The sequence below is a fragment of the Corylus avellana genome, chromosome 9 (assembly GCF_965113065.1).
Source record: "Corylus avellana chromosome 9, dhCorAvel1.hap1.2, whole genome shotgun sequence".
Classification (NCBI taxonomy): domain Eukaryota; kingdom Viridiplantae; phylum Streptophyta; class Magnoliopsida; order Fagales; family Betulaceae; genus Corylus; species Corylus avellana.
This window is the reverse complement of record NC_142498.1, coordinates 535081-552359: the sequence shown is the minus strand read 5'-3', so window position 1 is coordinate 552359 and position 17279 is coordinate 535081. Positions and strand designations below refer to the sequence as shown.

The following is a 17279-nucleotide window of genomic DNA, read 5'->3' as shown; positions in this document are numbered from 1 at the left end:
TTTCTTTTTTTTTTTTTTCATTTTAGTTACTATTTTTTTATTACATATTTCAGCAGAATATTTATTTTGACTCTCTACTATAATTAAATAATATTTTTTAGTATTGTTTTTATTTTAGAGAAAAAAAAAAAAAAATCTTACAAGTTGTTATAGTGACACCGTAGCAGATTTTAAGAAAACTTTTATTTTAAAGTATTTGCTAAAGCTCCAAAAAGAGTTATACTAGCTAAATTTTAACAAAAAATCTATTTCAAAGTGACTTTTGGAGATACTCTTAGGGATGTACATGCAAAATACATATGCAGTTATTTGCAATATCCTCATTCACAAAATAAGTATATCAATTATTTTAGGGCTCTAAGAGGACTCAAGCCGTATCCGCTACTAAAATCTTGAGTATTCATTAGTTTATTCATTGATAACATTGTTATTTATTATGAGAGTTGCGATATTTACTGTTGAAAGAGTCCTTTCAGCAATAAATATTGCTAAAAATTGTTTATGTAATTAAATAAAATATTAGTGGATGAGTTCACAGAGATATTTTCAAAAGTATCAATAAATAAAAAAAATGCAGCGATTTAATTAAGGAGCAATTTCAGATATTTCAAAGTATTAAACTTTTGCCAGGCAACTAGATTTGTGTCCCTATCCAATTGGGTACACGTGTTAATGAGAGGGAGAGAGAGAGAGAGTAGTGGCTCTGCCTTGAGCATTTGTGGGTGTCACGAGCTCACTGTTATCCGATCCACTCATTCCAACTTCATACTTCTAAAGGAGAAGAAGCAAAGCCACCGACCATAATAATTGTTGAAGCTAGCTAGCTAGATAGGTGAAAAGATTATCATAAAATTGTGTTTCAATGGCTGAGCTCTCTTTGTGTTGCAATCGCTTGACTCCTCCAGCATTGCCACCACATCTGCTGCATCCTCAGTTTACTCCAAGAATACCGATCATAGGCGGCATAGAGCAAACACGGAGAACAACAACAGCTTGTGCTTCAAAATCTGGAGGATTTTCGATTGGTTCGGTAAAATCTTTCTATTTATTGCTCTTATTTATTTACCCTTAACTTAATTATATATTTAAGCTTTTAAGTTGAGTGATATAAGATGTTGTGGTTATCTTCGCTACCTTATAACCATAATACATGTTAAGGTGGTGTTCTATTTATAAAGAGATAAATATTACAAGAGTTTAAGTTTGAGAGAAACTCAAATACATAAGACTCATCAAAATACATAGTGATTATCAATCACAAGATATAGCTATCTATCTTATCTATACATGAGAGTTCAAATACAAAGATCACAAGATAATTATCTATCCTTATTAGGTTGTTTATCTTCATGTTCACGTGATATGTGAGTGGAGTTGAATACGTCTCCAACAAGTGATATAAGTTTCGTTTCAATATATTATAGTCTCTCTAAAAGACACCAAATTATCAGTCTCTCTATCAACTCTTTTATGAGAGAATTTTTATTATTATTATTTGTTTTTATGAAAAATATCTTAAACAACTTCAGGGAGCTTGATTGACTGGGGATTATAAAAATTTGTATGAACACAAGGGAATAGGACCTACAAAGCAAGAGATTAATCTTCAAGCCTTTCTTAATTGCTAGTGCTGGTATGTTGCATATATATATATTTGAACTTAGATGATGTATATATATTTACATTCTTTTTCTTTTTCCAAACGTTCTGCAGCTTTTGAAAAGTTGTGAAACATGTAGAGGAAAAGGTGCTATAGAATGTCCAGGATGCAAGGTACATAATTCATTTTATAAAGCAATTTATACTTTATATATAATTAATTTCTAAAAGATTGAAAGCTTAAACTAATAAAAAATTTAATTATTTAATTAATATTCTAACCGTTAACGCATATACTGATATAATGAATTATATACTTCATTCTCATATTTTTGTAGTTTTCTGAAACTAAAACAATTTCTCATATATATATATAGGGCACAGGAAGAAATAAAAAGAATGGAAATATTTTTGAGCGGTGGAAGTAAGTTGATTTCTATTATTTTTGAAGAAACTTCTTTGCTTATCTATGAATTTGAAGAATATATATGTCATCTGCAAATTTTTCTGGTGTAAATTAGTTTTTATCGTGCATTGCTTTTAGATGTTTTGATTGCCAAGGATTCGGGCTAAAGAGTTGCCCCAGCTGTGGGCAAGGTGGGCTGACGCCAGAGCAAAGAGGAGAGAGATAATACTACATGCACAAAGTAATTAAGAATTTTGTAATTATTTAAAATGTTGAACATATATAAACTTCTTGTATACTGAAAATTTTTAGTAATTAGTACATTGTATTTGTATATTGTACTTATTAATTAATTAAAAATCTATGTATGTTTGATGAGACTACCATAACATTAAAATATTAAGTACTGTTATATACTCGACTTCTTATCTTATTTTCTTTTTATAATTAGGCTGATATGAGCTTTTGAATCGTCCTTTATTAAAAAAATATTCAAGAACTAATTAAAGGTAGGAAGAGATAAGTTTGTGTACGTAACATTGTCAAATTATAAAAAGAAGAAAAATTAAACAAGATAATCCACCAGTATGCTTCAGAGCTTAATTGAATTAATTAACAATTAGATAGCTTTTGTTTCTTCACAAGCTCTTGAACTCTCTTCAAGAGATGTTCTACTGCTGGCTAGTATCTAGGTGGTGATGATCAACATCATCAATTGGCTCAAGCCTCAATTCTGGAGTTTCCATGGAAGAGAGGAGGGAGAGGCGGCAGAGTGGGCAGGTGGTGTGGGTGGTGAGCCAGCGACCAATGCAGTCGACGTGAAAGATATGACCACATTCTGGTATTTCTTGAAGCTTATCATCTTCTTGGTAGTTTCCAAGGCATACTGAGCATCTGCAACATAAAGAGGGTTCCAAAATAGACAGGAGGGGAAGTTAAATATAAGCTCTATTGTTTTTACTGTGTACAACCATGATGAATAATATGAAATCGAAAAGAGAGATTAAGAGCGAGTCGAGACACAGATTTAACGTAATTTAGCAATGTGCCTACGTCCACAGAAAGTGTGGCTGTATTTTTCTATTAATGATTCATGGTTACAACATAACATATACATACATATATATATAAGGAAAATCCTAATTGTACGGACGTCTCCCACTCTGTCAACACCGCTTCGCTCCATTTACTATGCTCCGTCTACTTGGCCAACCACTGGTGTTCTAATATGAATCACTAGTTCCAACATCTACTATCTCACTCCTTAATGCAAGGAAAAAGATCACACCCTTGTATAGGACAACATGAAGCATTTCTCTCATTTCAATGATATTGAGACATGTTTTACTTCGGACAAAACAAAACAGAAACAATCTACGGAACTACCATGAGATGAACATTCTCTAGAACTATCAGATGGATGAGTAATGCTAAAAGGATGATTTTGTGTCATCTCAAATATGACATGACGTTTAAAATTACTATTGAATTTGAGATACTTATGATTAGATTTTGATATATTGGTGATTTTAAAAGACACGTCACATTTAGTAGGACACAAAGTGAATTCTAGTCCGCATTCTAGCATTAGATAGAGATATGTGTTTGTTCGAATGAGATATTTGGCAACTGTTAAATTCAAACTCTCTCTTAATAGGTAAGATCTAACACACATAATATTTAATTGAAATGAGAGGTAAATAACAGAGACAGAGTTTAAACTCACGACCTTTACTCTAATACCATGTTAAACTGATCAAAAGAGATGAATTGAATCACCTATGAGACATAAGGAAAAGTAACAGTAGTGTAAGTGTACTCACTGTGGATCTCTTGAATTGAAGCTGTCCTTTAATGCAGCAGCGGGTAGCATTGCTGCCATATCTTTCCTCAAGCCGAATTCAGGGGGCTGAATCACAAACAGATCGAAAAGATGTAAAGAAAGGCACACTCAAAATGGATAAGATATATAACTTTTTGAAAGCTAGAAAAACATGATAATATTAATTAATTAATCCTACGTTTGACATGTCATTATTGTTCTCTGTAGATGCTCTCCTTGCCCGAAGGCCTCCTCCACGACGAAGATAGAAAACGTAGAATAAGAGGAGAATGATAGCAGCAATGGAAACAGGTATGAGGACAATAAGAGCTTGGTATTGCTTCTCTATAGTTACAGATCTTGAAGTTGAAGATGGGACTGAATCAATCTGAGGCATCTCCAATTGTGCTCCGAAGACAGCTTAAATTTTATAGACAAAAAAAGAAACACAAAGATGAGAAATTAAATCAACTTTGTAGGAGAAAATAACCAGATCACATGAAGAGAAAGAGAGAGAGAGAGAGGGGCACAGACATTATTAATCACTCTACTATATAAAGAATGAGATCATATAAAATATTTTTAAGACTATGTTATAATGAAAGTATAAAATATATAACTAATTAGTTATATATAAAATAAATATAATGAAAGAGCTCTTTATGTTACTTCATATTTGTTTTTGTTTTTGTTTTGTTTTTTTTTTTTTTTTTTTGAAAAAATATAAAATTAGTCATTGTGGTTTACCTGATTTACAATTAGATCATAATTGTGATATTAAAATGAACTCAAAGGTCATTAAGAATGCGAAAAAAAAAAAATTAGTCTTTATAGTCAAATTTCATTCACTAATTTAATAGATTCCGTTAATATAACGCTGGCCTAAATAGAACATGAATCACAATTTTATTGGCTCTAATATTTTATGTTATCTGAATCTGTGAATTGAGTCAGTGAATGAAATTTGAGTGGAGGGACTAAATTGTTTTTTTTGGCATACTTCATAAACTTTTTAGTTTATTTTGATATCAAATAGAGTTAATTGCAAATTTTCAGGGACTAATTTTGCATTTTTTTTTTTCTTTTTGCAAGACAAATATATTAACAATCTAATTACAAAATACTGTTAAAAACACAAAAATAATTATCTCATTTATGTTAATAATTTTTCAAATAAAAAATAAAAAAGTACTCCCAAAACAAATATTTGATTAACAAACATACCCTAAATATATTTGCTGTACGACGTAAATATTTTAAAGTTTTTAAGACCCACTTGCTTTAAGTTATTTCTTCTTGTCAAAATCATAATCTTCAGTAAGATATGTTGATGATTAATATATAATTAGGAGCCTAATCTTGGTGGCTTTTTGGTACAATGGAACGATTGTTAAGAATTAAACTTCATAAAATGATGCAAGCAATTTAAAATTACATGAGTGCATCTCCAGCCAATAAATGATCAAATTAGAGTTTACATATGATCAAGAGCTTAAAGCAAAGCGTCTTCTGGTGTAATTGGAGAGAATATTTACTCCTTGTCTCTAACTTTTGGTGCAGTGAAAGAGCTCTCTCTTTGTAATTTATTTTGGTCTTAGTTGATCAGTAATCACACTTCTTAATCTTTTGATGAAGGGGTCCAAAACTCCTCCAGTCGCAGAAAAAACACAGAGACAAGTTATGAGTAAACACTAATCAGCCGCTCTAAAAATATATATATATATATATATATTTTCAGTTCCGATTCATTCAATCACAAGTTGTGGCTTTGTTCATTAAAAACAGTTGTGTTATTTAGTAGACAGCTATACAGCCTATACGACTGTTTGCGATATAATTATGATGATGTGCCAGTGAAAATAACTAATTATTTTTTATTTTTTACAAGTACTAATCTAATGACTGATTTTTACTCGCACATGTGCCAGTAATTTGATGTACATCATCAAATTATATGATAGTTGTATAACAATTTATTAAATATATAAAATTACTCAAAATATAAACACTAACAAACAACCAAAAAGCACATAACACTTTTTTCACATTTATATCACGTCAAACACTTTTCAAACAAAAAACCAAAAAACACTCCCTAAAACATATTAACAAACACGCCTATCAATGTATTTACATGGTTCCAACAAGCACAATATTTATGTTCAAGGTCCAGGGTTAGCCCATAAAAGAAGCTTCAATCAAAGACGATCATTAGTGGTTCAGTTGCCTAAAAAAATTCTCAAACTAATTGAAGATGTACTAAAGTGAGAGTTTGACTCCCGAAATGAGAATTCTCAATCTTATTAGTATTAATTGTCTTAAGTTTCATTGATGCCCTGATACTATGGTTTAGTCGGACTTGAAGGAACTCCTGTGGTTTCCACCATTTAAATCTCCCTGTAGGGTTCTAAATCCCAACGGACTAGAAAGTAGAATAGCTACAATTAATTTCATTTTTGCTTAAAAAAAAAAAGAAAAAAGAAATCAAAGACAAGCCCATAAAGACGACACAATCAAATCTTGGACAATATAACACCCAGCCATCACCAAATCTTTCACCATTTATTGGCCAACCACCATTTATTGGCCAACTAAATCATCCACAAGCAATTTACTGTTTATCTTTCTATGATTTTGATTTGGAATTGTGTGTGTTTTTAATTGTTTGAAAGGTATATGATTTTATATTCAAACCCACCCTCTTCTAGGAGAGTTTATATTCAAACCTAATAGTTCAGTTACCAAAAACTCAAAGGTTATTAGTTTTTTGGTGAGTGACCTATAAAATAAAAGTTCATATAAAAAGAAAAAAAGAAAAAATATACTTAAACTCCCGGAATTACCGGCCAATTTAAAAAGAGCCATGCGAATTGATAGGTGCAACACTTAAATACATCAAACTATAATTTTATGGCAAAAATATCACTAGCTCTATTAGTGTTGACTGTTAAATTAGATGGAAAACTGGTTATGTGCCTTGCATATGACCGATTTGACTAAAATATTTTGAAAATCACTTTGACCATTGAAAAATCATATTTACCATTTAGAATTATCAAAATTAACCTTTAAAAAATATATATATCGAAGATAGGGGTGGCGTAACCACCCAAATTTTCTTTTGGAAAAATTAAAATAAATCTCTAACTCAAAGCACTATTTTAAATAACAACTAATTAAAGTTCAGCATAAGTTTTTTGGCAAATTTGAAATGAGTCTTTAGGTTGAATTTCCGGAAAATTTTAACATTCATTGGTACCACTTCATATTGGTACCACTTCATATATATATATATATATATGAAATAAAAAATAAAATCTTAAAAAATAAAAATTGAAAAAGGCAAGGGGAACTCGCCCCTTGTGGGGCACTGCTAGGGGTGGTGGGTGCCCCCAACGAGTTCCCAAGGTGGGAGTGGCCTATAAGCCACCCCAGTGGGGGGGGGGGGGGTCAACTCTATCGAAGTGGCATTTTTGCTCTTTTCATTTATATGTTGGTCCTAATTATTGCTTCTTCTTTTTTCTGCCTATTTCGCCTAATGGATTGGTTTTCATTGGTTTACAGGCACAACACGAGAAAGGTTCAAGTTGTACGTTCAACTCCTTTTGTGGCCCGAATATAATTCTTTAAGAGTAATGCTATCATTATCTGTATGCAAATAAGTAGAATCCATATCAGTGTTACTAGGCCCAGATCTGATCACCCCACTCATCTGACACTCAACTTTGTCAAAAGATCAACAGATCATCTAATAATAATTAAACAAAAATTGATCGACTTAGATTTGTACTATCAAAAATTTTTGTTGAACTACCCCCACGGGCTCTTGATGCAAGTGTTGCGCTACTTTCATGAGTCATTTCGAAACTCGGTGGTGAGAAGGGTTCTCCATGAGCCTATTAAAACTTTCAATCCAACTGTTAAATATATTGGAGAGCGGAAGAATGAGAGAGAAGAGAGAGAGCGGAAGAATATAATGTACTACATTGTATTAAAAATGATATTGATGTGATTACAGAGTCCTCTATTTATAGAAAGGCTATGAGTAATAAGCAAGAAACCCTATATTAATTAAGGTAATGAATAAACTCTAATAAGAAAATTAATAAACCTTAGAGAATAATATAAAATATTATAACATCCTCCTCAAACTCAAGGTGTAACCTTGAATTTAGGATAAAAGAAAGGGAAAGAAGGAAGAATTCGCCAAAAACAAAAATGCCAGAGTGACGCCATAAAAGTTGCTTGAGCCATGCATTTGAGCTAGAGCATGGTTCACTTGGTAGTAGTTTGACTTGAAAACTATATATTAGTAATGGACTAGCTTGCTTGGTCGACTGAGCGGAGAGAAAATGACTAGTTGAAAGAGCTATTATGGCCCGAAACCCTTGAACTATCTCGCCTGGTTAGCTGAACTAAGAGAAAAGGGCCGGTTGAGGGGACTAATCATGCCTAAAAACCTATGGATTGTTGAAAGGATCGGTCTGACCAGCAAATTCTGACTAGTAATGGATCGATAGCCTGGGTAGAGGTTGCAGTGACCAGTGATGGCGGCAGTTGGGAAGGCATAAGTGGGTCAGTAGAAATGGGATTCTTTGGCCCAAAAACCCGTGGATCGAATGAAAGATTAGTCTGACCTGAGAGTACCCACCACAAGAAGATTGAACCGGGTTGAATTGTGCCGAAAAAGGCTGTGGAACCAAATTTAACAATGCATGAACCAACTTGAACCGCATAAAACAAACGCCTTAACTTGGTGAAGAATCTCATCCTGCGCCATATAATGATGCTAAAAGCAAAAATAGACCACAAATATGAAATCAGGACGAAAAATTGAGTAGGAAACACCTGGTCAACTATGAGAGTAGTCAAAGTCAATAGTCAACACTAAAAAGTCAAGTCTGACAAGGTTCTGATGTGTCACTAGGGCTGACATGGCTTTAGGTCTGACGTGGCGATCTCTTTGAGTGACACGTGGTTGCAGCAAGGGGAGCTTCGTGCGTGTAATGCAAGCACGGCAGAAGAGGCTGCCCTGGGTGCGTATGAATCACGCACTGATGGCTAAGAGGTGAGTGAGGGCACAGTAGGTCTCAAACAGTGGCGTTCGCGGTGGATTTGGAATCGCTGGAGGAAGAGTTATTGAACAGAGGTCCTGCTGACGAGATTGGATGATGGTGGCGGCCTGTGGCTGAAGCGGCAGTGGCGAAACGACAGTGACTTTGGGCGGCGCATGGAGGTGCGTCAGGAATGTTATGGCGACGTTCTGCGTGGATATGAGGCGACCAATGGCAAATCTATGGAACGGTCCAACAACTTGGCTGATCGAGTAGACATGGCAGTGTGTGGACAACACGGCCGCAGCTTTGGGCGGCGCCCAAAGTCACTGTCATTCCGCCATTGCTGCTTAGTGACTTAATAGAGCGTGCTTAAACAATCTTGAGCTAGAGTTTTTGTTAAAGTGTCCAACAGATTAGAGAAATGTTAGAGAAATTGAGATGAGAAAAAGAGAAGAAATAACACACATTGGATTAATGTGATTGCACGCATAAAGCACAACAGGGTAAATCTTTATTGTACAACATACGACCAAATCGCTTCAGGGTTCAAATAGGAAATGATATGATAGTACTGTGGAAGTACAAGTACAAAATATAGGCAATACAAAAACAAATAGGATAATACGACAGTACAATTAATTGTCTTTATGTAACAACACACAGACAACTTTTATGTTGCAAACCAACCAAATATGAATAGTATAAAACATGTCCATATCCATCGATCCCTTCGATCAAGTGGTAGTACAGATTGGAGATCCAGAAGCAGTGTAAATGGTGCAGCCCCTTGGAGCATAGCAACAATTGCATGGCGGACTAAGTTGCTTAGCAGTAGTACTGGCCGGAGATGGGCAGTTCATATACCCTCCTTCATTTGCTATGCATGGATAAACTGGGCATATTGTTCTTGCGCTCACAATTGTTGGATTGACGCTCAGTAGAATTGCACCTACTCAGCAAATCATCATCTCGACAAAAATTGAATAGGAGTAGGAGTTTACTGCACAAAATGAGAAGATATATTGCACCAACTTTGTTGCCTGTAGCCATATTAATTTCCTCTATAATTTTCAGGTGTTAACATTGCATACTTATAGTACTCCTTGGAAGAAATTAAAAATTAAAAGTTGGTATATATATATATTCAACTCTTCAACATCAGGTATGGAATCATCCAACACATGGTTTGCATGCACCAAAGTCAACTTTGCAAGATGCTTTTGAACACTAATTAATTATGGCAATGGTCAACATGTTAGAAGCCAGCAATGGAGGAATATATATCCAAGTTCCTCATTTGCTAATAAATCTCCAACTTAAAAAAGCAGATGCTGTTTTTCATTGAAATCGATTGGAGTACTCTATTTGATATATATATACTTGTTAGTTAATTAGTCTATGTATGTGATTAAGATTTTTAGTTTTCAAACAGCTTATCACTTAATTTTCTGGTTCTTTTGCTTCTCTAAGAGTTTTGTTAATATGCTTTATTTGTCTTATTATCTTTTTCGTCATCCGTTTTTATTCTCTCTTTACTTTTCTATTTTATCCAGACTCTTCAAGATTGATTGAATGAACCCGTACTTTTTTTTGCTAGAGTGTAAAACATATTCATAATCTCATATACTGAAACGTTTAGCTTAATTACATTTTCCTTGCTTTACTTTATTTTTACTTTCCATTTTATTATTTTGCTAACCGTATTCGATCTCCCACTAATTTACACTGGGTTGTTAAACATATTCACGCACGTAACGAAAGATTGCTAGTCGTATTCCCACCCTGAGCACTTAACGATAGGTTGCTAATGGGGTGAAATGATATAGATTGTGGTGTTCTAATCCTAAAAGGAAAATCAAGCGGACATGTTGACTTAAGCCATTTCCAGCTCTCATGTTCAAGCATATTATTTGGACTTGATTGGTGTTTGCACTTTATGATTACCCTTATGGGTGTTAGATGAGTTTTGAATGGTTTTCTTACTACTCTTAATTTGTACTCCTTCTCCTCCTCCTGATAGTGAAATTAGTCTTGATTGTCTCCTTCAAATATTCACTATCTGCATCACATCTCCTTCAAACAAACTTTCTGACTAAATTCTACAGCAAAACATAATGAGACAAATAGAGTAATATACGAAACCACACTATAAATCACAGCATCATCCATTGGATCCACTGTATTTTCAAATATACTATTATAACAAACATATTTATTGTATTATAACATATATAGAGACAATGAATTAAGTCTCTATTGTTTTATTTAATTAGATATTATTATCATCTGTCAACTCCCCCTGCTTCAAGCCGCAGTGCAGATTAAACTTCCATCAGCCCGGTAAAGGCGGCAGCCCTTTCCAGCCAAGCAGCAATTGCAGTTTTTATACGTAGGCTCAAGGGGTTCATTGCCCGAAGATGGGCAGGTAATATACGCTATATCCACATAGCAAAATTGTGGGCATATTTTCGCGCTCGCAGTTTCTGGATTGAAGCTCAGTAGAATTGCACCTGGTCATCAATATGTTGAAGAAGATAACATTTGAGAAACTTTTATATGAAATTGAAGTAAATAACTTGAAAAGATAGATTTTTGTAAAAGAAATTATATATTGTTTTTTTCTTATAACACGTTTTCATTCTCAATCCCTTTCATTTGTTTTTGATTTTTTCAAAAAAAATAAAAAATAAAAATAAAAATTTTAACAAATAACTCAAAATTACTTTCATTTCTTTGTCGCATGCATCAAAAGAAAAAAAAAAAAAAAACACAAAATTAAGAAACAGACGGAAGAGAATATAACTGAAGAGGAGTGGAAGCTTGATTACCACACAAAAGGAGAAGATGTATTGCACCAACTTTGTTGCCAGACATATTTCCTGTCTACAAATTTTGAGGTGTTAACATTGCATATTTATAGAACTCCTTGAAAGAAAGTTAGAAATAAAAATAAAAATAAAAATAAACAGGTTTGTACATTCAATATTATGAGCTGCAACATCTATCAAGGTGTGGAACAAATTTTGGCTTAAAGAGCGACTAGGATTGCGACACACGGTGTTTTAAAGAGTGAACAAATTTTGGGCATTTAAAACGTAGGGATTTTATTTGTAATGCATTTAATTGTCTTAATGAAGAATACAAAAGGTTTCTAAATTCTTTGTCTCTATGTAATTTTATTTTGAAAAATGCTAGAATCTAATAAAACCCTCATATTTTGTCCATCAAAATCCTAGGTGGCAAAGGGCACATGACCCAAGTTGATGGCAAATAATACTTTGTATTTCTCTGTGGCATTTTAAAGAGTGAACAAATTTTGGGCATTTAAAACGTAGAAATTTTATTTGTAATGCGGTTAATTATCTTAATTAAGAATACAAAAGGTTTTCAAATTCTCTTTGTCTTTATTTAATTTTCTTTTTATATTCTCTTGATTTCTGTTTATATATCAATGTGAGATAATTAAAACGTAAGGATTTTATTTGAAATATATTTAATTGTTCTAGCATTTCTCTTTTCTTTTTATATTCTCTTGATTTCTGTTTATATATCAATGTGAGACAATTAAAACATTTTATTTGAAACATATTTAATGAAGAAAACAAAAGGTTCCCAAATTTTCTATTTCTCTTTCTCTTGTTCTTTTTATCTTCTCTTGCTTTTTGTTTATATCATCAATGTGAGACAATTAAGACGTAGGATTTTATTTGGAATGCATTTAATTGATGTCTTAATGAAAAAACAAAAGGTTCCCAAATTCGGAAACGAATCCTCTCCATTTCAAAATCCTTCAATTTCCTTCATTTAGTGCATTTTGAAGGGTAGTATTATCCAAAAGTTTTAATGATGGTAGTGTATTAAATGCAATACCCTTCAAAATACACAAAATAGAGGAAATTGAGGGATTTTGAAATGGAGAGAATCATTTTCCCCCAAAAATTCTTTCTTTATCTCTCTCTGTGGCGTTTTAAAGAGTGAACAAATTTTGGGCATTTAAAACATAGGAGTTTTATTTGTAATACAGTTAATTATCTTAATGAAGAATACGAAAGGTTTTCAAATTCTCTCTATCTTTATTTAATTTTCTTTTTATATTCTCTTGATTTCTGTTTATATATCAATGTAAGATAATTAAAACGTAAGGATTTTATTTGAAATATATTTAATTGTCTTAATGAAGAAAATAAAAGGTTCCCAAATTTTCTCTTTCTCTCTTTATTTTTCTTTTTATCTTCTCTTGCTTTCTTTTTTTTTTTTTTTTGAAAACTTCTTGCATTTCATTTCATAAAATCTAGAGTATAAACTCTAAACAACAAGAGCAATTTGCTCTAAAAGAACTACATCAGAAATGCATGAAGGAATCTCTTCCCTCCAAACTTTCTCCGTATGTTCTTGCGCCACTACCTTCGCTAGACCATGGGCCGCAAAATTTGCTTCCCTTTTCACATGAACGACCCTCCAATTTTGATATTGCAACATCACTACTTTTATATTCTCTTGCTTTCTATTTATATTGTCAATGTGAGACAATTAAAACATAGGGTTTTATTTGGAATGCATTTAATTGATGTCTTAATTTAAAAACAAAAGGTTCACAAATTCTCTTTTTATCTCTCTGTTTATTTGTCTCTTTTTTTTTCTCTTCTATTTATATCTCAGTATTATTTTGTAAAACATAAGGTTTTATTTGGAATGCATTTAATTGATGTCTTAATAAAAAACAAAAGGTTCACAAATTCTCTCTTTATCTCTCTCTGTTTATTTTTCTTTTTTCTTCTCTTGCTTTCTATTTATGTCTCAATATTATTTTGTAAATTTTACACTCAATTTAGGAAAAATAAATATACTATAATTCCCCCTTCTTTTCTTTTTTTTTAATAGTTCTTTTCAATTATATTAGTATTTTTTTTTTTATTATATTTATCATGTGGTTATGTTCTTCCATTTTTCGTTTGTGTCCCTTATTTTTTTTTCGAATTTATATATTATTTTTATTCAAATTGATTACTTCTCTTTTGTAAATTTTACATTTGATTCAGGAATTCGTACAATTAAAATACATGCTTAATTATTTGTAATATATTTAATTTTCTTAATAAAAAAACAAAAAGTTTCCAAATTTTGTCTTTTTGTCTCTATTTTTCTTTATGTCTTCTCTTGTTTTCTGTTTATATCCTACAATAATTAAAACTTATGGGTTTTATTTAGGATGCATTTAATTGATGTCTTGGTAAATAAAACAAAAGGTTCCCATTATCTCTCTTCCTCTCTCCCTCTCTTTATTTTTCTTTTTTCTTCTCTTACTTTCTATTTATATCTCAATGTTATTTGTAAATTTTACACTCAATTTAGGAAAATAACGAGAGAGAGAGAGAGAGAGAGAGAGAGAGAGAGTTTCCAATTGTTGTTTTCATTTTTATTTTATTTTTTAAATTTTTTATCTTTATCCTGTGGTTATGTTCTTCCATTTTCGTTTTTGTTCCTTATATATATTTTCCTTCTAATTTATGCATTATTTTTATTCAAATTGATTACTTTTATTTTGTAAATTTTACATTGAATTCAGGAAATGATAATGAGAGATAGTTCTCTATCGTTATTTTTAGTTGACGATTTTTTAATTTGCATTGTTGTTCATTGAGAATGCATAGAATTGCGACACGTGGTGTTTTAAAATGTATTTAATTTTCTTTTTACCTTCTCTTGCTTTATGTTTAAATATCTCAATGTGAGACAATTAAAACGTATGAGTTTTATTTGTAATATATTTAATTGTCTTAATAAAGAAAACAAAAGATTTTTAAATTATCTCTTTGTCTCCCATTATTTAATTTTCTATTTACCTTCTTTTGCTTTCTGTTAATATCTCAACAATTATGATAAGTACCTCGGCTTGCCGGCGTTGGTGGGAAAATCTCGGACAAAAGAATTCCAGAGTATTCTTGACAGAGTGTGGAAACGTCTGCAAGATTGGAAACTAAAACTTCTATCGCAAGCAGGGCGGGAAATACTACTTAAGGCGGTGATTCAAGCCATTCCGACTTATTGTATGAGTGTCTTCATGCTTCCCAAGGTATTGTGTTCTAAGATTAATTCTCTAATGCAACAATTTTGGTGGGGAGCTTCGAACATACGGTGGATGAGTTGGCGAAAAATGGGTATCCCCAAAACCCATGGAGGAATGGGATTTAGGGATTTCATTTGTTTTAATAAGGCACTCCTTGCCAAGCAATGTTAGCGGCTTTGGCGGACGCCTGATAGCTTAGTCTCCCAAATTATGAAGGCCAAGTATTATGCTAATAGTTCAGTTATTGAGGCGAAATTAGGGAATAAGCCCTCCTATGCATGGAGGAGTATATTGGGCTCTTGTGACCTGCTGAAGGAAGGATTATTTTGGAAGATAGGAAATGGCAAAAATACGAAGATATGGGGAGATAAATGGGTACCAATTCCCACTAATTATGCAGTCTACTCGGCTCCAAAGGTGCTTAGTCCGGATGCTAAAGTCGAGGAACTCATTGACCGAGACTTACATGGGTGGAATACACGGTTGTTAGAGGCATGTTTTCTCCCTGAGGAGGTAAATGCCATTCTCAAGATTCCTGTCTCTATATACCGTAACGATGAGATCATCTGGAGGGAAACCCCCAATGGTTCGTTTACAGTTAAAAGCGCATACCATGGGGCTATGAGACGGGCGGTTCAGGTGCACGCTAGCAGCTCTTCTAGCGGTGAGCCGAAGGCGTTATGGGGTATTTTGTGGAGATTACAAATCCCGAATGCGGAAAAGACTTTCCTTTGGAGAGCATGCCATGATATTCTTCCAACAAAATCGAATCTCTACAAGAGAAAGATCACCAAGGATGCCTCATGTCCTATATGTACTCTTGAGGAGGAGACTTGCTTCCACACCTTGTGGGGCTGCCCCTCAGCGAGAGATGTGTGGTGTGGGAGCATCAAGAAATTTCACAAGAGTTCTCTTACTGGACCTACATTTGGTAGAGTGGTAGAAGCGATGATCCAATTGTGTGACAAGGAGGAAATTCGGCTGTTTGTTGGGATTACGCGTCGTATATGGCTGCGCAGAAATATGTTTATTCATGAGGGCATTTTCACTCACCCGGATGTGCTGGTTCACCAAGCTCGACTGGCGGTAGAAGACTATTCTGCAGTAAATGGACGAGCAGTAGCTCCTGTGTCCATTCTCGAAGAACCTATCGGGGACAGCAATGAGTGTAGCCCTTGAGGTGGCGCTCATTGCTGTCTGCTATCTGGTAGGGAGAGAGTGGATAGAGGGTATTGGATGTATTACTAGTCTGATTTATTGGGATGTAATGGTTGAGTTTTAAACTCTGATCTATTAATAAAAGTGCTACTTTTCTCAAAAAAAAAAAAAATCTCAACAATTAAAACGTATGTATTTTGGCTTAGAGGGTGCTTAGAGTAATATACCAAACCACACTATAATTAAATCAGAGTATTACGTGCAGAAAATCACGATAATCCATGATTTTAATCATACAAATCATCATACATTTGGATCCATTTTATTTTCAATATAATATTCTAACAGACATATTTATTGTATTAATTATAACATATATAGAGACAATGAAGTCTCTATTGTTTTATTTAATTAGATATTATTATCATCTGTCAACTCCCCCTGCTTCAAGTCCCAGTGCAGATTGAAGTTCCATCAGCACGGTAAAGACTGCAGCCATTCCCAGCCAAGCAGCAATTGCAGGCAGTAGGAGTAAGGTGCTCATTGCCCGAAGACGGGCAGGTCATATACGCTATATACGCATAGCAAATTTGTGAGCATATTTTTGCACTCGCAGTTTCTGGATTGAAGCTCAGTAGAATTGCACCTGGCCATCAATTTGATGAAGAAAATAACATTTGAGAAACTTTTGTATGTAATTGCAGTTCATAACTTGACTTACAATTAAAAACAAAAAACAAAACAAAACAAAAAACAAAAAACAAAAATATTAATAAATAACTCAAAATTACTTTGATTTCTTTGTCGCATCAAAAGAAAGGAAAAAAAAATACAAAATTAAGAAACGGACAGAAGAGAAGATAATTGAAGAGGAGTGGAAGGAAACTTGATTTAGATACTTTGCCTCTGCTCACTCCCTAAAACTTGATTTAGATAAGGTTTAATAGGCCTTTATTTATTTGTTGCCCACCCTACAGAAAGAAAACTTGCACCCTAGTATAAAAGGCAAGCACTTTAAGAGTTTCATTTCATTGTACTATTTATCCACTTAATTTGTCAAATAGTTAAAGCAGGGTTGCATGAATATTTATTAGGGAAAAATGTAAAATTTGTCCATGTGGTTTACCTGATTTACAATTTACTCCCTATGATATCAAAACGAACTCAGAA

General features: G+C 33.2%; 2 protein-coding genes and 1 pseudogene across 2 annotated transcripts; 1 reads left to right on the top strand and 2 right to left on the bottom strand.

Moving 5' to 3' along the window:
• Positions 1–715: 715 nt before the first annotated feature.
• Positions 716–2303, top strand: LOC132190335 (SSUH2-like protein). The gene is made up of 4 exons (XM_059605291.2): positions 716–1030; positions 1714–1773; positions 1977–2023; positions 2144–2303. Exons 1-4 carry the CDS (start codon positions 863–865, stop codon positions 2229–2231), a joined length of 363 nt encoding a protein of 120 aa, XP_059461274.1. The 5' UTR covers positions 716–862; the 3' UTR covers positions 2232–2303.
• A 373-nt stretch (positions 2304–2676) lies between these two features.
• LOC132189444 (RING-H2 finger protein ATL57-like) lies at positions 2677–4237 on the bottom strand. The gene is made up of 3 exons (XM_059604183.2): positions 4027–4237; positions 3829–3914; positions 2677–2899 (listed from the first exon to the last, which is right to left on the bottom strand). The coding sequence occupies exons 1-3, from the start codon at positions 4222–4224 to the stop codon at positions 2677–2679; spliced, it is 507 nt and encodes a 168-aa protein (XP_059460166.2). The 5' UTR covers positions 4225–4237.
• Positions 4238–11188: 6951 nt separating this feature from the next.
• Positions 11189–11758, bottom strand: LOC148583542 (proteinase inhibitor PSI-1.2 pseudogene; annotated as a pseudogene).
• Between the last annotated feature and the right edge of the window lie 5521 nt (positions 11759–17279).

What these genes read in the sequence shown, in the direction of transcription:
- LOC132189444 (XM_059604183.2), bottom strand. Translation starts at nt 4,224, where the DNA reads ATGCCTCAGATTGATTCAGTCCCATCTTCAACTTCAAGATCTGTAACT. An exon ending in ACAATAATGACATGTCAAAC is followed by an intron (nt 3,915 to 4,026) that starts GTAGGATTAATT and finishes TTTGTGATTCAG; the next exon opens with CCCCCTGAATTCGGCTTGAG. An exon ending in TTCAATTCAAGAGATCCACA is followed by an intron (nt 2,900 to 3,828) that starts GTGAGTACACTT and finishes TTTATGTTGCAG; the next exon opens with ATGCTCAGTATGCCTTGGAA.
- LOC132190335 (XM_059605291.2), top strand. Translation starts at nt 863, where the DNA reads ATGGCTGAGCTCTCTTTGTGTTGCAATCGCTTGACTCCTCCAGCATTG. An exon ending in GAGGATTTTCGATTGGTTCG is followed by an intron (nt 1,031 to 1,713) that starts GTAAAATCTTTC and finishes AACGTTCTGCAG; the next exon opens with CTTTTGAAAAGTTGTGAAAC. An exon ending in AATATTTTTGAGCGGTGGAA is followed by an intron (nt 2,024 to 2,143) that starts GTAAGTTGATTT and finishes CATTGCTTTTAG; the next exon opens with ATGTTTTGATTGCCAAGGAT.